Source organism: Electrophorus electricus, unplaced genomic scaffold (assembly GCF_041902795.1).
Source record: "Electrophorus electricus isolate QZ-2024a unplaced genomic scaffold, ASM4190279v1 Scaffold39, whole genome shotgun sequence".
Classification (NCBI taxonomy): domain Eukaryota; kingdom Metazoa; phylum Chordata; class Actinopteri; order Gymnotiformes; family Gymnotidae; genus Electrophorus; species Electrophorus electricus.
Window position 1 is genome coordinate 6,376 of NW_027658682.1, and position 23,754 is coordinate 30,129.

Below are 23,754 nucleotides of genomic sequence, written 5' to 3' on the forward strand. Positions count from 1 at the left end.
TATGCAAATACTTTGGGAGTTGTTTAAATCAGTCAATCTACTGAATTCCCCACCAACAACAGTATGAATAATTAATTGTCATTTACATTTATAACTTTTAACATACTAGCAGCATGTGAGTTTCATGAATTTGTACTTCATTAACTATTTGTATCACATTATTTACATTACTGTTGTAATAGTAATAGTAAAAATTCAATGGTAATAGGGCACATTGATTTGACACAGTTCAATGGTATTAAGTACCCAATGCTCTGCTTTGAAGAAGAAGAAGTACAACATTGAATTATTTTACTGCACTTGTACTGCATATTTTCAATGTATTTACATCATTTTAGAGAATGCCATATTAAGGAATAAATAAATAAATAAAGTTTATTTACCTGCTATTGTTCTTACGTCCACTGAAGTCCAAAATAATCTTTAAGGCTCTAGGTTACTTAATAGCAAATACATTTCTGTGGTATTCTGATTTATTTTCTACTTGAAAGACAGGGAATATTCTGATGTCTTTATTAGTAACTTTAATGCACCTAATGCACCCTTTTGGGGCACCCTAAAACTCTGACTAGTATTACGTGAGTAATCGCTTTAGAGCAGGGAATTGAAGATAACAGGATAATTGAGGAAAAAAGGGGAAATTTTGTTTTTTTTTCTAAAATGAATGATGTAGCCAGCGATATGAAGCCCACCCAGCCTGTTTCACTATTTGGTATCTATAGGCCACCACGGCCCTACTCAGAATTTATTAAGGAATTTTCAGATTTCCTTTCTAATCTAGTCACTTTTGTAGAAAGAGCCATTATTTTTTGTGATTTCAATATTCACCTTGATAATGCCCAAGACCCTTTGAGATTGGCCTTTAGCTGTATATCAGAATCAATTGGTTTCATCCAATGTATAAGAGAACCCACACACTCTGATGGACATGCGCTTGACTTACTATTGACATACGGTGGACACGGAGAACATAGTCAGACTACCCCAGTCGGATGCCATCTCAGACCATTCCTTAATTTCATTTGAACTACATACAAGCCACAATATAATAACCTCGCCTCGCTATCATAGCAGACGCACGATCACATCAGCCACTGCATCCCCTGTAGATTCACACACTGTTCTTTATAAAGGCATCTCTCACAGTTTAGTTACATGTAACATTTTAGCTTTTAAGCATGTAGCCACCTTTCCATATCCTTTTCTAACCTTTAAAGGGAGATGTTTCTAGCATCACCTTTGACCACATTTCCATACTTTCAAATGCAATAAATTCTTTACAAGAGGTGGTCCCTGTTATTACTGAGGTAATAACATGCGTGTTTACAGGGAAAAGAGGCCTAACAGTGCATTGGACAGATTAATAACATAAAACATAAGGGAGTTTAGAGATTCTGTGTCCTTTCAGAATGACTTACATACAGGGCTTCAGGCTTCAGTAAAGGATCCTGCGTAGGCTTTTGGTGGACCTCAGGGTAAGATATATGAACTCTCCACCAGGCTCAGGACCATATAGAAAAACAATCTTCTTTAGGACAAGGCTAATACAAATCTTCTCTTGGAATGTAGTGGTAATGGCTTCCAACTGGTGTGGGTATTGAATAGCAGTTTGCATATATTGACTACTGTGTGGTTCAGATGTAATGGTGGTGAATGCAAACACTAATATGTAAAGGAAGGTGGGGTGAATACATAACCACTTCTGAAAAGTGTATAAAAATATGGGTTCTCTGTTTGACAGTTAGACCTTCACGAAGGGTGCCTCAATAATGTTTGTTAAGGTTAACCGGCAATAAAGGATGGGACCAGCTATTCTCTTTAACTAATTCTGAAGGCTGACTCTTCATGTTATGTTTGAATGTTTAACTTTAAAACTAACTGACTGGGTATTTAGGAACGACATTACTTTCCAAACTTCATTACTACTTTTCATCCCTTCTCATACCTTTCGGTTTCTACCCTTTATCATCTTTGTTAGCTGCACAGCACTCAATGCAGTATGAGGATGGTCAGATTGTTGTATTTACTAATAGTTACCACTAGTATTAAAATAACAGTAAGCCCAAACTGTTCGACTATGTCCTCTTAAACAAACCTGTGATTTTTTAAATATTTGGACCACATCCTCCTGCAGAATAAAACAATCAGGAAATACAGTTGAGTTGGCCCATACCGCCCTCACATCAGTGTGATTTCCATCAATGACGTGTTATGGCTCTGGGTAAGGAACAATGTTATATTGTTCAATAAACTTTTCACAGGATGCATATTTTTCATTGTTTTAGCAAAGTTTTCGCTACCTCTATACAGCAAACACCAGAATCGACAAGGTTTACATTAATTATAGTCAGTAGAATTAAAGGGAAGAGGCCATATAAAAGGCTGGGATCTACGTTTAGCAGACTCGGCACTGTGTTACTAGATATTGCCCACATTCCAGTAATTTTATTAAGTCCTCTTTAAACAGAAAATAAAGATGCAGACTCAAGAATTAATTGAAGAGAGTAGTAGGTCCATTATTTATTTTGAGCTCAGCGTTACATACAAACGAGGCATAGTCCAGAATATGTCTAATAATCACACAAGGAACACACATTTTTATCCAGTTTTCACAACTGATTATGTGATTGCCACACCTTCTCTACATACTGGTGTTTGAAATCTCCACCACTGTGTTCAACCATACATTATTCAATATATGCAAATTGAGATCTATCATTGTACAAATTGAAGCTTGACCCCAGTATATCCTATTGGAAGATTTTCCTGTTTTTTTTTTTTGTTGTTGTTTTTTTTGTTTTTAACAAAGATGATCTCAACTCATACCATCAAACACCTGCAAGATGATGTTGCAGGTCAGTATCACCCTGCTCTTATGGTAAGATAATGAACCTTGCTTAGCCACAGAACTCTCGAAGAGGCTTTCACGTCTTTTAAAAGCCGGGATCTTTCCCAATACTTAGGAAGCTATTTCTCACGGGAACAGTCCAGAGTCATCTGCCGTAGACTTCCACAGAGGCCTTGAAACCACCTGCATCAGAGCCTCTGCTCTGCACTTACAGACCCAAAAAGGCCTTGAGATACCCCAGAAACATTATTCCTCTTTATGCTTTCAAACACAGTCTTGCACCACTCTGCACCTGTTGCAGAGAGCTTCAAAGCCTATTATAATTAGATCACAGATCGCCTCATGAAAATACCTTTACCCCAAAACATTTTATTACCTCAGGTGGAACAGTGTGTATAGGCCTAGACCTCTTTAGATGTAACTTAGAACCGCCGGTGACCGCTGTATGCGTTTCTTTGGTTGTACAAGCTCCACTGGAGGACTCGATGAATAGTTGATGATGGAAGAGGGGTATATCAGATTCACCCCTTCTGCCTCCATGTGACAAATTAACAAACTGCATAAACCTTTAGAAATAAATCAGTCTTTTAACAAATGGTAAACATTCTCTAGAAAAGATTATCTTGTAACAATTCATTGAGTATATGAACTGTTTTTGTGTCCTTATATCTATAAATGAAAAGTAATGAAACATTATAGATGATAAAAAAATTACATAAAATGTATAAATGTTCACAAATAAGAAAGTACCTGAGTCTGCACTTTTCTCCACAGATTCAAGAAACTCGTGAAAGTTGGAAGCTATAGAAACACATAGTACAGAATTCTAGACTGACTGAGGTGTGAGCAGAAAGATCGCCATGATGTCCTTATATCTAAAGCACTCAAAGCATTGATGCTATGTAAATAAACTGTGATCCGATTGGTTCAATCTAAGTAAATAGATTCACCTACTTTGAAGTTAAAGTTTTTCTCAAAAGGTTAGAACTGGTTGACTATACTTTGCCGTGTTCTGTAATAGAAAATGTAAACATTTATATCTAAAATATTGCACGACAGAAATCAATTCAAGACTAACCTCTAATGACCGCTAGATGGGGTAAGATATTAAGTAATAAATGAGTCCAGATCCTCCTGCCCGACAATACGGTGAGACTCTGTTTTTACGTGTGATGGAAAATGATACGAAACTATGTATTATGTGATTCATATAAAATCACACTGATCCTTGTGTTCTTAAATTAATAATGCTGTTTGCACATTTATATCCGCCTGTTGCTGATTAAGTTGAACATGTATCAGGAACTGTTAACATCAAGGTCAACTTGACACACAACCCACACTGTTTGGAGACAGTTTGGGTTGGTTTGTGGAAAAAAACAAGCTGAGAGCTGATTGGCTTATAGCCACAGCAACAAAGGAAAGAAGAGCTGCTTAAGAAAAGATGATTGGTTAAAGACAGCACAGGAGTAGTATAACTAGCCACGGTTTTGTATACTCGGGGCTCCCTACCTGAGGAGAGCCAAACATTTATTTTATTCTTTTTCTTATTAAATTACTCTCTTAATCACGTCTGACTTGCTGTTTGTTCAAAATTCCACAACATATGTCTTTACTACGCCGCACAAAAAAGACCGCCATATTTGTAGTTCCACAATGTGAAAAGGCGTCATTTTCTATGCAAACGAATGAATAAACACCATGCCATGCCTTGCTGTATCCCCTCTTTGCACCGCTGGACAGACACACTCATGACACTGTACTCATCAAAAGCAGCACCAGAGATGCACTGAGTCATATCCCGCTACACACCTCTCAGGCCAGCTTGTTTGCACGTTTTGTCATAAAACTTAAAATGTCATTTGTTGCCATTATATATAAAATTACCTATTTAAAAAACCAAATAAATCAAAAAGTACTTGTGACTAGAGAAACACGTGGCTAATCACCTACAAGAAATAATGTCAGTGATGTTTAGGGCAGGTGTTTCAAACTTGCCCAGACTCTTGAGAAGCACCTAAACGCTCACACAAGGGTGTCCGCTTGCCATAGTGCTGCAAATACTGCAGGAAGGGCTTTGGTGAAACAGGCCACATGGAGGAGCAGAAGACAATCCACACAACTGAAGAAGCCCATAGCTGCCCAGTATGTCAGAATCCACACGGGAGAAGAACCCTGTAGCTGCCCAGTATGTCAGAAGCAATTTGTGCAGCTGGGTAATGAACCATATTTGTACCCATTCGTATGTTGGGAGCAAATCAGTTGAAGACTTGAACAGTATGTTAACAATCAGTTAAAATTACTGTTGATGACAAGAAAACAATGGCTAATATGTTCCTTCACAGCTATGTCATTGGTTGATCTATTTTTGTCAGATTTAGTGCTTGTTTGGGCAAGTGTGTTAAAGTCTTCCTTTGTTTTTGGTTTTGTTCCTTTTCATATAGTTGTTTATTCCTTTTTGTCTAGTGATGTCCATTATCCATTTAAAATCTGTCAAATTAAACAAATGTGAAACGAATTCCATAGTATTCAGATTTGATTGCAAAAGAGACCAACCACTCCCCGTATTTTGAATTTTGCATATACAGTATATGTGCAGTTCCAGCCTAGTCCATTGATCCAAAATCTGGCCCAGATGTATCTGTTGACTGCAAATTTGAATGATTTCTGTGCTCTGCAGCAAAGGAGCGTTTGGTTACTATCTGATGGATTAAAATAGGCTTGTTGGTAGCAAAGACATCACTAAAGTGTACAGAGCAAAGGTACTCCAGGACCAGGATGGGTAAGTAGCAGCTTGATCAGTGGAATCTTCTGTGAGACGTAACAGGATTTCGGTCTTAAATGTAATGTTAGATCAAGTGAAAAACTTTAGTGGATTGAAATACAGATAAATAAATCCACTAAAAGTGCATCTGCATCATTGGTTAAAAAGTTGTTCTGCTAGTTGTCTGATTTTGTTCCAGTAATCTAATGTTTCCTGGCACTAGGTGGTTCAAGATTATATTGGTGTTTGCTTTATTTCTGTGATTTTTTTAACCATAGTCTGCTTGTTTATACTGTCTACCAAATGCAATACTGAGTAGTGAAACACTGACACAATCCCTTTTGGCGTCAGACATTTGTAATAATTTCAATAATCTACAGTTGTAAGTCAAGAGGGCAGCACCATTTTAAAGTCTAGTTTCCTTTCTCTGTCTCACTTTCTGGAATTTTTCCATCTGTGTTTTTATTAAAGTTAAAAATGGAAAGGGTATTAAAACTCCCTTTCACTGACCTCTCTTCCACTGAACTTGAAGAGAAAGTGATGATATGAAGATGATTATGTTTATCGTTTTCACTCAGAGATCATTGTCTGAGGGTCATGTTGTACAGTTCACGATGCCCCGGGTTGCAATCAGGAGGTTTAACAGTGATGTGCCACACAGTTGTCTGTGGTGTTCTATATGATCATCACAGAACATCACACATAACTGGTCAAATTGTATCTCCAGTAGTATATTTGTGTATTATACTATATATTAGCAGCATATCTTTATGATGCAATTAAAAACATTCCCCATCCCCCTGAATACCAATCATATTACATATCTGGGTATTAAATTCACTTCCCAGTTGTCTGTTATTCAGAATAAATAGTCATCCAATTATTAAAACAATAAGCGACGAACTTCATTGATGGACAAAGTTGCACCTTATACTCTTTGGACAAACTGCAATAATTAAAATGAGAATATAACCTAAACGAAATTGTTTGTTTTCAATTATTCCAGCGCCACCAACCTGTCTAAAATCTTTGGACAACATCATAACTTGATTCTACTGGAAAAATAAATCACATAAAATCAAACTCACAACATTACAGAACTGTAGTTGATTATTGCAAATCAACTACAATATGGAATAAAATGGATAAAACCTAGTATATCAGACAGAATATGGATAGACATAGAGCAAACATTATGCAAAGATCTAAAAGTCAGACTTACCATTTATCAGTCAAATCAATTAAAGAACATTCATGATCAACAATTTGTGGGTGGCCATGATACTAACAGCGTGGTGGAAATTCCACAAGATATCAAACTCCACACTAACATAAACATAACACTGCTTTCATGTCACTTCCACAAGTAGCCCAAACATAAGATATAGAAAGCAGGTAAGAGCGGAGCAGTCAATGTGCCTAATATGACTGCAAAAGCCTGGCAGGACAGGAGGTATTCCTGCTTCTGCTAATCAGCAAAAGGAAGCTCCTGGCAAAGTGACGTGGACTGCAAAAAAATCACCAGGAAGGTCAAGCTACAAATGCCAGAGAGGAGCAGGGAGCACCAAAAGTTCCATAGCATCCTGCGGAAAGAGTACCACATAAGCATGGAAACAGTACAGCAACCCATGGTATGAGCATGGACAGATGAGGAAGAGCTGCTAGAACAGTACGTCCCCAATAAGCAGGCAGGATGTGGATCCGTCTCACTATTTCATCGGCAGAAATGCAGGAGCAGGTGATAATACTCCTGGGCCCAGCACTCTTCAACCTGGGTACTTTAAGGAGAACACGGCAGCCTCCCAAAAGTGATACAAAGTCCCAAAATGGCTATTACCTGTGCTGAATAACAGTATGAAGGACAAATCTACCCCTGTCCAAAGTTTAATTGATTTAACTGAATGCCAACCATACTACCACCATCAATCTGTGTAAGGTGTACTTGCAAGTGCCTTTAGCACCAAAAGCAAAAGAACTCAGTGTTTTCAACACATTTCATCCAAGCATCATCATGTGAAATGTTGTTCTTTTCGGAAATTCTTCATCTAAATATGGTTGTGTTGCTAATGAGATCATATTATTTGTTACTCTTTAAACCTTATTATTCCTTTAAGATTCAGTCTACTGTGTTAGGAAACCTATGTGAGAATATAAAATCCGCAGTTTCTGCATGCTTGTGTGATGAATACAGAAAGTGATCTCTTATACCTGCGGAATTAAGGCTTCAAATGTCTTGGTGTTCAGACGATATGGAGAGGCTCTGGGAATCTGGAAGGATAAACGTTTGTTTCATTTTCAGGGACTGTTGATCATTTATTTGTCCATTCATTTATTACACTATTAAGGGATTATTAATGTGCACTGGGAGAACAGTATAAAGTTATCAGTCTTCTTCATCAGTCTTCTAACTAAATAGCCTGGTCTTGTAAGGTAACCACATCCACACCTTTCCCTCAGTGATGGCAAGGAGTGGTTTAAACTCACCATGTCGTCTGTGATTCTGAGTGTGAGTGCTCCTGCATTTTTCTACACAAAGCCTGCTGAGTTGACAGTGAAGGCAGAGATGCCCATATACAGCATGTTGCTTTCATCAGGTGGCAGTGAAAATGGTGTCGGGGCAAAAGCGGGTTTCTTGTGCACTCCAATGTTGTAAAACTCCCCCTATATAGAGAGCAATGCAGAGATTAACTTATTCTTTTACAGCTCCTGGGTCTTGATTCTTCGTTCAGATTAAACTGTTTTATCAGTGTAACCTTTGTGTAACCTTTTTTTCCTACAAAAGCCCAACAGTGCTTTCTGGATACACTTAGGCACAGTTTTGCAAGTGCTCCTGTTATTCCCTGTTAATTCAGATCTTTGGCTCAGAAAGGCTTTCTTATGATCATTATGGTCATTATTCTTATGCTTTGACAACTTGTGCCTTTTTTAACTTGTGCCTGAAAACCCCTTTACCTATGCCAATGATAAAACACTGATGAACTCCTGCAAACAAGTTGTAGTTTATTAATTAGTGCATTAATCTTAGTTTGGGATCTTTAATGGCCATCTTAATCTGTGTATATTATTTGATTGTTGGTTCTTTCCTAGCTGAATGTAACTTCCTCTCACAGTAGTGTACAACTTCCAAGCTTATCAAAGGATAGTGTTGTAGTCAGGACCATTAAAAAATCATTCAAGCAAAGACCAAGATTTTGTAGTGTTTGAATCTGAGACAAGAATGAGACTTATTTAACAATGATTTTACTTTAATTATACCACTCACTGAAAATGTATTGTAAATTGTCATTGTCATAAATTGTCATAAATAATTGTCATTATAAAGGCAGCTGAATATAAACAAATATAAAGCAAAAAGGTTCATATGGTCATTTTTATTATTAAATTAAAACATAGTAACACTTAAATAATTGCTATCTGCCCTTGGGTCAATCATGGAAAGGATTAACTAGATGTGTTCTGTAATGTGTTAAATCCTCTTGATAAATGCATAGCTTTAGCTATATCATAAAACATATGATGAGTCCTTTTCTCATTATTACTTGTGTACAACAAAAGTTTGTGTGACAAGCAGCAACATGTATATTTACCAATTTATGAAAACGGGAGTATGCGCAGTGGGAGAGTAAAAATATTTTAAAATGACTCTCAATTAATGGCAATGCATTTACAATAAGTCTCTTGCCACAATAACAACACTGTCTGGATTTGCCATCAGCTGGTTGATTGCAGCATCGTGCAGCCTGCAGCCTAGCATTTGTTTGCAGGGGAACATATACTGCCATAATTATTACCATAATGAATTTTTTAAGGAGAAAGAATAGTCTGTACATTAATGTTAAAAATTCCAGATCCAGATAGCAGTGTTTATGTATGTCAGTGGCTGTGCACCAGGACTTGTGAATGTACACACACAAACCTCACCCTTTGGGTCTTCCCCAAGTCCCCTGTCCTGTTCGCACTACTAGTTAAGAGCAACCAGCTAACTTGATAGCAGTTTGACTCAATAATAATAAAAATAATAAAAATAATAGTAATAATAATAATAATAATAATAATAATAATAATAATAGTAATAACAATAATAGTAATAATAATAATAGTAATAATAATAATAATATGGTGCTTCCATGCACATCAGCAAGCAAATAGGAACACTAGCACTTGCATGAAATTAAGCATATTAGCATTTCTGAAGGTAGATTATTTAGCCTGCTAAAATAGCAGGTGTGGCAGCAAATGTCTGTTCAAAACACTATGTCACAGGTATGAGTATCATGTATTTGCTATAGTATGATTGTTCATGTTTGTAAATTTAAAGCTTACAAATGCTGTATTTACAGTGTATTACAGGTTATTAAAATGTGGCAGTAATTATTAGGATATAGAGAATTGTAGTGTTTAAACAAATCATTATGTCAGAAGTATGTTTAGGGGAGAACACACCCTGACCCACCCAGAGTTGACACACACTTACCTTACATTATTGATCATAAACTTGAATAGCTACAATACTGTCTGCTAATCATGCAGTTTGAAGTTTGCAAAGTGTGTACCCAGACAAAATCTGTGTTAAAACTTTCCTTTAACACCGAGTCATACATGAGTCAGACATGATTCTGAATAAATGAATGAATGAAAAAATGAAAAGCCTTATTTCATTTCAAACTGCACTTCAGGAACACTGAGCTCAAGTTCTGAGGAAACTTCCCTGCATATTTTCAGGGGTTTTCTGCCTCACCATGCCTGAATCACCTCATAATGAGCTTGATAATGAGGAGACAGGGTGACTGAGGCAGTGAACACTCCTCACTGAGCATACTGGCTTCCAAGAGCTGGAGCTGGGAAGACCTATAGGTCTGTGACACACACTCCCACCCAGTCCTGATACTAAGAAGGTGGAACCTACAGGCTAATATGCAGCTGCTTGTGCATCAATAGGCGTCTGGGGTGTCCATCACTCAGGGAGGCGTGGCTGAAGGCGTGGCCTTGCAGACTCTGAGAGCTGGCTGAGGTAATCTCTAAAGGAGAGAGTAGTCACCAATAATTATGGAAATGTAGCCACAACTGTACAGTATATTTCACAGCCATGTATATTACATATCACAGACAGGCTTACCAGAATAAATATTCCACACATACAGCTCATATATATCTGTGTGTGTGTGTGTGTGTGTGTGTGTGTGTGTGTGTGTAAAAACATGCTCCTGTTTTAGTCTCAACACAGACAGATATACATGTAGGAGTAGCAAACTGAAGTAAGAGCTCACCTTCACCAGTACATAGTCTCCAGCTTTAACAGTGACAGGTACGAATTGATGTGCGTAGACAACTACACAGGGTGGCCGGAAGCGTGGCCAACAAAACGGGAAGACAGTGCTTCAGTGGTAAAGTTCCTGGTGAACCAGTACATTCCTCACCATGGGTTTCAGAGAAAGGTGAGATCAGATAATGGCACTCATTTTACAGCGCGCAATTTGCAGGAGTTAGAGAAAATGCTGGGTCTGAAACATTCATTTGGGGCAGTGTATCATCCTCAGTCTCAAGGTAAGGTGGAAAGGATGAATCTAAATGCGAAAAACAAAGTGGCCAAAATCTGTGCACAGACAAAATTAAATTGGGTTGATGCCTTACCTTTGGCATTAATGCAAATTAGATGTTCAGTGAATGCAACAACTGGTTTTACCCCTTTTGAATTGCAGACAGGTTGAGGATTTCCAGGACCCCAGGGACCCTTAACAATAAATGAGAAAAGAAAAACATCTCACACACACATCATACTTTAATGAATTGCAAAGTATCGTTTCAGCTTTCTCCACGCAGGAGGGGGACCGGATGGGGAGCAGACAAACCCAGACGATACCCATTACGGACTCGGGGCTGCTGAGAGTCATCAAGAGAAAATGGAGTGAGCCGAGGTGGACAGGTCCATTCCAGGTGACAGAAAGAACCAGCCACGCCGTACGCCTGAAGGGTAAAGGGGAAACGTGGTTTCATCTGAGCCAGTGCGCCGCCGCAGAGTCACCGCAGAGGAGTCTGCAAGAGACAGCGAGGGACCTTGCTGAAACATCACCTAACTCACCTGACCCGGAAGGGGCAGAATAATCCCCGGGAGCAAAAGGGTCAAGGTAGTCCACCCTTAGACCCCGAAGTAAGAAGAACAGAACACCAGTGATGACTTCTGGACAATTGTGTTGTTTGATTATTTGTTGGTGTATTGTGTTGTGTGTTTCCATTTACAGTTTGGTCACGCTTGGGTTAAATAATAGCATGGCAGTAGGAAAGGATTAAAACATTAACAACAAGACGGTGAAGAAGAATGGGGGTAGAGATTGGTGGATGTGTAGCATGTGCAGCCGCAAGACCCAGACTTATAACCACCCCGGCACCCCTATTCCCACAAAAAGACCCCAAGGGTTATGCGTGCATGATTGGCCTGACTAAGGAAAGAAACCCTAAGAATTGTGACACTTTGAGCGTTATTTTCCCCCCCATCAGTAACAGAACCAGGACAGGACTATTTTCACCCGAAAAGGGGGAGGGGAACTACACGTGCTTCGTTAGAAGTTCAAGCACACCTCAAGTACGCTTGCTGCACATCCCGGCGGAATGGTGTAACCGCACGGTCACTGGGAACGAGTCTGTGGGTTCATGGGCACGAGCAGGATTGTATGATTATTGTGGAAGGATGACTTTGGTTGTTAACATGCCAGAGAATTCGGAGGCGACATGCGCCATGGTCAGGTTAGCAGCTCCTTTATTACTGATAGGCAAAAAACTACACAGGGACCCGGTAACTGATGCAGCAAGACAGTAGCGAGAGGCATACCATTTTGATTTAACAAGGAATACCCCCACATACATAGATGCAATAGGAATACCTCGCGGAGTTCCGGACAGACATAAGTTAGCAGACCAGATAGCAGGGGGATTTGAGAATATTCCGATACTTTCTGCATTATTCCCCATTACTCCAAATAAAAATGTGGATCGGATTAACTATGTACATTATAATGTCCTCAGGCTAGCCAACCTGACTAGGGATGCAGTGGAAGGACTTAGAGATCAGCTGGGACCAACCTCACTGATGGCGGTGCAAAATCGTATGGCATTAGACATGTTGTTGGCGGAAAAGGGGGGTGTCTGCGCTATGCTTGAGGATGTGTGTTGTACATTCATTCCTAATAATACCGCTCCGGATGGGTCAGTTAGTAGAGCATTGGATGGTTTGAAGACCCTATCAGAGGAAATGCATGAGAATTCAGGCATAAACAACCAGTTGGAATCCTGAACGGTGAGCCGGTTCGGTCAGTGGAAAGACTTAATTGTGTCATTGATGGTTTCATTAGCCACATTCACGGGAATTGCTGTGACATGCGGGTGCTGCTGTATTCCATGTATTAGGGCGTTAATGGTTAGACTAATCTCAGCTATGATAGAAAGGAAAGATGTGCATGAGGGTACCACGATGATGCCACTGATACAGGGGGAAAGGGACGTAGAGACAGGAGATGCCAGAATAAAGGAGTGTGATTGGTGATCTCTTTGTAGAGATCAAAAGGGGGAATTGTGGAGTTTCAGAAATTAAATGAATGCTAAGCTTACACTAGTAGAGAATAATGTGCAGAATGGAATAGGACTAATGCTTGAATAAATAAAATAATTACTGTATGTCCAGACATAACAGGAAATGCCCTAGACGTGCATATGTGTGATTATGCAAGAAGACATGTGTACGAGACGGTCAAACAGAGGTGACGGCTGAGATGGAAAAACACAAAAGCAGAAGTGGCACAAGGCGAGAGAAATATGTCTGTCTGTTGCAAAGTTATGCTTTAGATCTCACTCGCACTGTGTTGTGAAGTGATATCTCCAGAGCTCTGCATTAATAAAAGGCCACAGGGTAACACACTGTTTCCTGTCTCTTCTTTCCTGCATCAACGGACATGACACTAACTAATGATATAACAGAATCTGGCCCTTAGCTATTTTATTAGCTTTTTATCAGGGCACGCTTAGTAAAATGTCACATCTCTACATCAACTTTTTAAAAAAATTAACAGGCAATCAAATTATTTTGGCTATACTAAAACCTGTCCTGGAGCAATGCCTAGCTAGCTGGATAGCTAACACTAACATGCAAGACTGGGTTTGTTTTGCAGAAGTAGCAGATGCTAAATAGCTGCCTTGTAAAAGAGGTTTGCATTGGGGACTGTTTGTATTTGATGCATGCACTTTAGGTATTATTGCATAACGCTATTTGTGATGTATTTTTGTTTTTCAATCAGTCACATTCCGAGCCAAACTTCTCTTAGGTATCTTGTATCAGTGGAGAACTACTTTTGAAGGCATTGTTACTAGCTAACTGTTAGCTAGCAAGGTAACAAGGTAACTCTTTTTAAACAACAAAAAGAAAAAACACTTTAATGTGATTAACAACTATGAATTTACTAAGTTGTGATTGTTTCATAGAAGGTCTGATTAGCTAGCCTAGCTAAAGCTATGTTTGATACGTTTTGATATGTCTAACGACACTAGCATTTTTGGACAAGAGTAGCTTTATAGTTGCTTAGCTAATGTCACATAATTAAAAGTAGAATCAGAGGGAAATGTTGAATATTGTGTCATTGCACCAGCCATGAGGCATTAAAGTGTCTGGACAAGAACATAGCTAGCTAGCTAACTGGCTTAGATCACTACTGCAGCTCTCACACCTCGGTTTATTACATCATAATAGGTAATGTGGAATTTTTAAGGACCATTGTTGCGTCTGATAACCCGTTCAGAAAAGGTGTTCTTCAGCTGAATGAACAGATACTGAAACGAACACTAAAAAGATCATCCAACATTCAAGATATTTCAGTAGACACACTAGTGGAAGAGCTGCTGAGGTTCCTGAGCCATGAATGTCCGGCCTCCAGCATCTACTCTGGACAGGTATGTCACCGCCTTGCACCAGGACGCAGAGATCCGTGAGCATGACTGAGATGTAATTATAACTATATACACCTCATTAGTCTGATGCTAATGAGCACACATGCACACCTGCCGTCCAGTTCTTTAACATCCATATCCATCACCTTGATTTATCTTAGTAAGTTGCTGCTGAAGCTCTGTCTCTCTTTCTCTCTTTCCCCATGCCTCCTTCCCTTCCTGTAGGAGTGTGGATACACCACTGGCGTTGTTGCCTGATGCACCTCCTTTGGAAGAGGACACGGTCCACTGTCAGAACTGGCAGGAGACAGTGGAGCCGCACACACTCGCCTCTCTCGGCTCCCGGGAGATCGAACGGCAGGCTGTCATATATGGTAAAACAGCAAATGTGGTGCACAGCAACTGACTATAAAAGACAACTCCCAGTACACAGTTAACATGTAAAATGAAAACAATTATTTACTGATCTAACTTAAACTAAATAGCTACTAAATCTTTTGAACATACAGTATTCTATTTATTATGCACATATGATAATTCTATCCTGACTCATGAAAATGTGGAATTCTGAATTGTGTAACGTTTGTAAGAAATTGTAGTGACTTTGCTATATCCTCTTCCTCAGAGCTGTTCACAACGGAAGCATCTCACTTGCGGACTCTCAGGGTTCTCGATCAGGTGTTCTTCCAGAAGATGAGGAACCTTTTGACCGTCGAAGAACTTTCCTGTATCTTCCCCAACCTGCCCCAGGTCTACAGTCTTCATGGTCAGTCTCTCTGTGTGCGAGCGTGTGTGTGTGCGTGCAAATCCGCTCCATTTGTCTTAGTGTGTTTTCAAACCTAAATTTCTGAAGCCTACTTGGTGTCTAAATCATAATCAAGATTAAAGAAGTGTAAAACCCACCCAAACTGAGAATTTAATGACAGAACAATATCAGCTATCGGCACCATGCCATTACTGTGAGCAGGTATGGACTGGAGGCTGTACATGTTGTTTCTGCGGTGGCCTTCATGACACAAGTAGAGTTCTGTTGCCCACTGACACAACTTTCTAACAAACCACATATACACTGGCTCGCTTAAACAGATTCTGTTTTGTGGTGTTGCATTTGTGTTTCAGCGAATCTGTGTGAGTCCATGAAGAGGCTGAGGGACTCTTCTATAGTTCAAGGCATCGGAGACATCATGGTGTCTAGAGTGAGAGCTGGCTAGTGTTACTCCCTTTCTAGTTCACATCATCTTTTGGTGCTGTCTAAAATGAAGGGGTTGTTCTGTGTAGTGTGGGATATACTTGTTGCTTTACTTGATATGTCAGTAGCTCATGTGTTTGTGTGTGTGCGTGATAGTTTGAAGACGCTGCAGGAGAGGAGTTCCAGGAGCAGGTGTCTCACCTGTGCAGTCAGCAGAGTCAGGCACTGGAGCTCATTAAAAATAAATGCAAAGACCCGCGTTTCGCGCACCTTATACAGGTAACACTTTTTAGAGGTATAAAGCCTTTGGACAAACCTACAAACACTAGAGCTTCTGCCATATTTGTTAGTGGGCTGGGTTGTGAATTGGTTGACCCATACTTTGAATTGGAGACTATCCAGTCTTTTATATTTGACTTTTATTGCAGCACATAACTTCTAGTGATGCTGTTTTAGGTATAAATTGGTGTTGCAGTCAACAGAATCCACATTTGGACTTAGATGTCCTTGGCTCATTCGTGTGTGTGTGTGTGTGTGTGTTAGGAATGTGAAGCCAGCCCTCACTGCCGCCGACTACAATTAAAGGACCTTCTAGTGTCTGAGATGCAGAGACTCACCAAATACCCCTTGCTGCTGGATAACATCATCAGACACACAGAAGGCATGTATAGAAACACTCACACACAATGTATTGAACCATGAAAACACTTCAGTATACACACACATACCAGTTTACCAAGGAGGCAAGCACACACACCCTTTCTCCTGGATTAACACTAGTATGTGCCCCCACAACAGCTGGTTCTCCAGACCTGCAGACATTGGTGAGGGCACAGGCGTGCTGCCGTGGGATACTACGAGCTGTCAATGAGGTCGTCAGGGAGACGGAGCACCGGCGACTGCTCAGCCGTTATCAGCGCAGGCTAGACTTGTCCCCTCTGGAGAGGCAGGCCAGTCCTGTCGCTGCTCAGTTCAAGGTACGGCCTTACTATGTATCCACCATCTGCCTTCCAAACAGCTTCTCTGGTCTTGGAGCACCTGATCCAGAGTATGAATTATTAACTATATTCTTTTTCTATGTAGAATCTGGACCTGACCACTAAGAAAATGATCCACGAAGGACCGTTGACTTGGAAAGTTAGTAAAGATAAAGCTATAGGTAAGAGATCATCACAGCTGAACAAATCACTGTTCACTCTGGGGAATGCAGCTATTGAGAGCATGGTGCTATGCTGACTTGGAGTTATTTGGTTCCCTGCTACCTCACACATGACATGGTCTGAATAACTGTGTGTGTGTGTGTGTGTGTGTGCACCTGCATCTGCCTGTATGCTCATACGTGTGTATGCACATGTTTCAAGGACTTTTAATGTGAATGGATGCTTTCAGTGATCTGTGTACAAGCTTGCATACATTTTTGTTTTTCCTCTTGCAAATGATTACTTGACAGGTCCATTCTCACTCTGTGTGTGTGTGTGTGTTCCAGACATTCATGCTCTGCTTCTCTCAGACCTGTTGGTGCTACTCCAAAGGGGTCCAGGTGACCGTTTGATCTTGCGATGTCCAGCGCGCTCACTGGGTGGGGTTTGGGGTGGGAACACACACCTCAAAACCACCTTTTGCCCCGTTGTTCGCTTGGATTCATCTCTTGTCAGATCTGTGGCTACAGGTATATTTGTAGTTATTCTTACAGCTATGAATAGCCAGAATAGATGAATGGGTCTGGAATAACTATGTCTTTATTTTATTTTTAAAAAATTAAGAAGCCAGTTAGAAATTGCATGTGGGTTACTTTGAATACATTGTTTGACAACCTGCTCTTCTCTATCAGATAACAAGGCCTTGTATGTGATCAGTACATCAGAGAGACAGATATACGAGCTGGTGGCTGGGACTTCCTCTGAGAAAAACACGTGAGTTTGTTTTTTTTCCTCTCTCTGACCCACCATCTTGTCATCAAGGTCAACCAGTCAGCACTGCTGTGTCTGTATTGTGATTACATTTATGGTGTCGGGCCATTTATGGTTTAAATGACAAACCAGGCACCCAGAAGTATAGAAACCAAGCCTTAAGTGAAGTAGATATTGTGCATGAATGGATAACCATTTGAATTTTCCGCAAAATCAGCTCAGAAATATGGCAAGTATTTCTTTGAATACTATGCCCATATGTTCAGATGATTTTAACAACATTGTGCTGTTGTAGAAATTGGGACCTGATGGCTTTAGCGATGTTTCCACAGATGGAAGAACCTGTTAGAAAAGACCATCTCCTCGGCCTCTGGAGGCATTGAAGCCACCGAGCAAGGATCAACAGCTCCGTAAGTACTCAGGATTTTGAAAGTTTTCTAATGCTGCTGTAATGCTGTTAAGAGAAGGCAGAATTTCAAAGATGCACTTACAATGATTGGACTCCTGACATCTCCTCTAGGTCTGCGGTTCTACGGTTGCATGGTAATCATGTCGGTCGTCTAGGTAAGCCCATGTTTGTTTTTGTTTGTATACAATGTCATAGGATTTGCTCTCTGTGGTACTTATGGCTGATGCCTTTGGTCCCTAGATGGCTCCCTAACAGAAGAGTCTGGTTCTATAGAGAGAGATTCACAGAGTGATGATGAAAATGTTCTCACACCTACTATCCCAATTGACCAATCAGAAGCCTACATGCATACTGGTGGGCAGGGTTATGTGGGAGGACAAGCTAAAGTGGCTGATGCTGCTTTTCAAGATGGTAAGAATTTGTTACACTCCGTTACACAGTCATTGTTGCACTATGATCGTTAAACAGTATATTTCTGGTGGTGGTGGTGTTTTTATAAATAGAATTTTAGCAGGCTCAGATATTTACCAACTTTTTTGCACCCTTTGTGTTCTGCCAGTCAGGACACTAAGACTGTTGATCCTTGGATCCTTGGATCCTTTAGAGGCTGCCAGTCAGAAGCAGAAAGTGACATCATTGTCCTCACAGCAAGAAGGGCAGGAGATGCCTTGCAAGTCACCAAAAGGCCGTTCACACCTGGAGATGCTGAGGCATGAAACGAGGCCCTGCCAATCACGAGCAAGCATACGGCAGCGCATGATAAAAAATGTGGATGGAATCTTCCAAAGAATGGAGGGACTGATGAAAAACCTGCATCAGCTTAGGGTAAAGTGGATATATTACTCACTCTCTCTCAAACACACACACACACACACACACACACACAAACACACACACTATCATTGCAGCTAGCTAGCACTTTCATGTTATGTTTTAAAAGAATGGCTTTGTGCACTTGTGAGATCCTGGTTAACTCCTTGTTTTCATTTTCATAGGAGATTGAAGCAGACCAGTGTAGACTGCTCACAATGGTGAGAAAAAAGTCACCTGTCAGTCAGTTCAGATGACACCATCCATGGGTCTTCCTCCATTATCAGGACACCATCTATTTATCTTGGGTCCAGCGATGCTAAGTGTGTCAAAGAAGCAATTTATAAATACTGGGGCTAAACCTGTTTAATGCTGTAGCATAATTCTTTTTGATTGTACCAAACAAAAAGAACTAATCTGGAATCACTGGGATAATTTGGGGTTGAGTTTAAATGGAGCACACAGTTGAATATTAAAACATCACCGCAGAGCTTGGGTTTTGCTATTGCCAGACTGAAAACTGGCCTTCAAACCTGTAGCAATTCCTAATTTCAACTTTAAGAATTTTATGTATGTATTTGAATAATGTTTAGTATTGATTTTGGAGTTGATGTAATTATGTTGCTTATGGTGTACTACCCCTGCAGACTGTGACAATTGTATGGTCATCTTTCCAACCTGTTTAGGTAACAAAGAAGGGCCAACAGAACCAGCTCAGCCCGAGATCCATTCTACAGGATTCTGATTTATTACACGAGACATTGTAAAGAGTTTTACTTACACATTTGAAACATGAACACACACAATAAGGGTGTGGCATTCCTGCCATTTCATACATCCGGTGTAGCTCTTTACTAGAATCCCAGCATGCCTTTCTCCTGGGAGAAACCTGCAAATATTGTATTGTCTGCAACTGAGAAGAGAGAGACAGGACAGACGAACCTTCAGCACATGCACCGAGTTGGAATAAAAAGCATTCAAATGAAAGTCCAGATATGTGAGGTGTTTTTTTTTATCAGGTAAAGCTAAAGTTGGAACAAGGGAACTGAGGTGACAGTTTAAAAAAAAAATTAGTCAGTGAAGATGAAGAAATGGAACTAAAATGAGACTGAAAATGTATGGCTGAGGAAATGAATCTGCCCACTAAAGGGACCCCCCCCCCCAAGCACTTTGCCCAATACATGTATGTTAATACTCACTCACGCCATCAGTGACAAACTGGCAATCCAACAGGTGCCATTTTGCTCGAGAACCCATAATGTGCCCATGTCAACTTGAGGCAAGATGGTGGTCTTCATCTCTCTTCGCCTTATGGAATGTGTGGATGGGTGACTTAAACAAATTCAGGTTCTTTTGCACTGGGACCCCTGCAAGACACATGGGCTCCAAGAGGGTATTTTGCATTAATATCATCATATGTCTATGTTGTATCCTTTATTTTATAAATTAACACTATGCGAGAGCAAAGAATAAAGAGTGTGGAAGGAGTTTATTTTATTTCTTTAAGCGTTCTACAGAATAGAAAATAAAGGTTTGGCCTCTCTTTACGCACAATGGATAAGGCAGGGCTTACTGGGATTGCCATTGTGTTGTGGCAAGACATCATCTTCACTGCTCATTACTGTATACTTATTTGTGCAGCCCTGTTCTGGACTGACTCCTGTCAACATTGCAGGGGACAAAAAGGAACATATTTGTTGTCTGATATCATGTCATTATCGATGAAGAGGCACATTCTGTGTAGTGTAAATACTGTGAAGCTCGTCCCTCACCTCTTGAAATGGCTCAGTGATGCCAGGGTTGGTTTTTGACATATGAAAGGATTTATACTTTGATCTGTTAAGATGTTGGTAGAAGTGGCTCCTTTACACTGACTCCAGTTTGGCCTTTGTTGTATAATGGCTAATGTTATGGTTCAAAAAAGAATGAAATAGTCTAAGATCAGTGTTAAGGACTAAGGATTATGGTACTAATGTTTTAATTTAGGATTAGTGAAGAAATCAGTATTTGGTGGAATATCTCAGATTTTGATTGCAGCTTGTTCATGCATCTTGAGGTGTTCTCCACCAGTCTTTCACATTGCTTGTTAAATAAGCTTTGATTACCTAATCAGAATCTCATTAAATACAAAGAGCTGTACATGTGGTGGAATTCAACAGACTGTGGAATTGAAATCATTGCCAAACGCAGAGATACTAATTTGGACTGATCTCTTAATTTTCTTCGAGAGTTATGTTTTTATATATGAGTTTTTATTTTAAACTTTATCATAAAATGTATGGGGTTATGGTCCCATTCTATTCTGTTCAAATGTAGGCCTACTGTTTTTACAATTCCTGTGAGAAGCGTGTGTGTGTGTGTGTGTGTGTGTGTGTGTGTGTGTGTGTGTGTGTGTGTGTGTGTGAGAGAGAATCCAAGAGCCCCTATTTGAGATTGATGAGTGGCATGTGTTGGGAGTCTGCCCTCGACAAATAGTATCCTTGACTGTATTATCAGTTTTGTAAACAATCCCTGACAAGTGGGTGAGTGAGAAATGCATGCACATAGACACAGCAGAAAGAGGAGGTCTGTGTTTTTGGCTTCCTAATCAAGTTTGCGTTCCCTTCATATACAGCCAATCAGAGAGAAGGGGACAGACATTTAGAAATAGAAAGTGAGGAAAGTTGTGGTTCTTCATTAAAGGAATTGGATTAAGAGTCACTATTCTTAAGAATGTGTTTAGTACCTACTCAGGCACACACAACAGCTCCTTCAATGACAGTTGCTGCTGTTATTTTAGAGCTGACCACACACACACAGACCCAGGTAAACATACAAACAGCTCACTGACATATTTTTGCTCTCCCCAGAAATAGGGTTGTGTGGTTAAAGGTCATGTAACCATAGAAACGTAGCCCCCACACTGTTCACTGCTCCTGTACCCCCTTATTCATTGCCTTGGTAAGAGCCAAGCTTGGTAACCCTGGAGATGATGGGAGATGGCTGGGGAATGTGTGTGTGTGTGTGTGTGTGTGTGTGTGTGTGTGTGTGTGTGTGTGTGTGTGTGTGATGAGACCTTGTGGTGAGTGTGAGAATTGTGAAAGCACTGATTCACAAAGTTGTTGAATGATGGGCCTGTTTTTGTAAATTGCTTCCTTAGGGTGAAACACATTTAATACCTTGAAGGTGAAGTAGTGTGTAATGCTATTTTCTGGTTTGTTCATTATTCTTGCACAGTTCAATTAATAGATGAAGACTACAACCTTTGTTTGAATTTTCAGTGTGTATTCAAGATGTTCATTTTCAAAATGTGACTTAATTTTATACTATCACTGTTCCGGGACATTAATGGATTCATTGAAATATATAAAAAGAGATCTTTATAGATCTCTACATATTATGGTGTTGCTCTGATTTTATATGCACTTGTTCATTCTGAATGAGAACAGATTGTAATGAAATTGTGGGCACTTGTAGCTCACCTTTAAGAGCAGATAGAGCTTTGTGCTGACACCACCAGTCTTTGGTTTGATTAACAGGGAGCGTGTTCACTCTGAGATGTGTTGCTCTGGATTATGGTATTTGCTTTAAAGGTATACTTATTTCTCTTCCTCCCTCAGGTTAGTCCTCCTCCTCTTCAGCCTTCAAAATAGATTCTCTCAGGAGTAAGGTTGAACTGCTGCAGCTGCCGCTGGCTCTATCCTCTAAATCTATCTCAGAGCGCAAAACTCAACTGCGCAGAGCAACAGAACGTTCCAGGGGCGGAGCTGAGGTCCACAAACCCCAGGCACTGGCCCCAGACATGGACAACGAGTCACAGTACTCAGGCTACTCCTACAAGTCCTCCCATTCCCGTAGCTCTCGCAAGCACAGGTGCGTATGCCATTTCCCGACATTCTTCCCTTTTGCCTAAATGTGGGCGGGCATTGATGTTTTGTCTAGAACATACAAATGTGAATGTACACTACTGCAAACACTGAGGGTACCACCGTATCGTTATTTAACGATTATCCATTTTATGTTGCTTTATGTACCAACTTGGAGTATACTGTGTATATAAATGTTTATATACATCTGTGTGCGCGTGCGTGTGTGGTGGTGTTTCAGGGATCGGAGAGACAGGCACCGCTCTAAGAGCAGGGACAGCAGAGGGGACAAATCGGTCACTATCCAGGCTCCTGGAGAGGCCCTGCTGGACACAGAGTCCACACGTGGAGATGATCGAGTCCGTGTTTTCACTTCATACCTCGTCCAGCCTGGAAAACCATTCCACTATAGCTTCAGACCATAAAAAGTCTATAGTGCTTCAAAATATGAATGATTGACTTTTTTTTTTTTTTTTTTTTACTGAAATGTTGGACTGAGCATCTCATGTCTCCTCATGCAGTGTCAGAAATTTTGCTCTAAAATCTCGCAGTACACATATACGCAACACGCGTATAAAAACAACCAATAGGAAACAGCCTGCCATAGCTCACATGCCAACTACAAATAACAGCGGTATAGCGAAATGAGCATGAAGTATGTGGGACACAAAAATATTTTGTGCAGTTGTGGCAGCAGATAGAATGCCTTTTTGATTTCACATTTGTTGTGACAAAAGCACAATATCTTAATGATCTAGCATGATAGTTTCCAGAAAATCTGTAGTCCAATATTGAGAACAACTATCGATGGAGCACTGTGCCATGGAGTTTGGTCAAGGTTTCAGATGCATCGTCTTGTACAGTTTGAAATGCAAAACAATGTTTAAGACTGCTGGAATTGCACAGTGCAAAGGCAGGTTGGGGTGAGTACCAATGTTAGCTGGCATGCGTTTGTTGTAGACTTGATGGCCAATTCATTGTCTTTTTTCCAAGTCAAGCTTCCACACATTCACGCTTGACACTGTAACCTCATCAGCATGGTATGTTA

At 40.2% G+C, this 23,754-nt stretch overlaps 1 protein-coding gene across 1 annotated transcript in view; it reads left to right on the forward strand.

The window, feature by feature from the left end:
* Nucleotides 1-232: 232 nt before the first annotated feature.
* LOC145655892 (homeodomain-interacting protein kinase 1-like) overlaps nucleotides 233-23,754 on the forward strand; it is a 78,908-nt gene continuing 55,386 nt past the window's right edge. Inside the window, exon 1 of the mRNA XM_081709355.1 lies at nucleotides 233-273. Within this exon, the coding sequence (XP_081565481.1) occupies nucleotides 233-273 (41 nt within the window). The remainder of the gene's footprint in view (nucleotides 274-23,754) is intronic.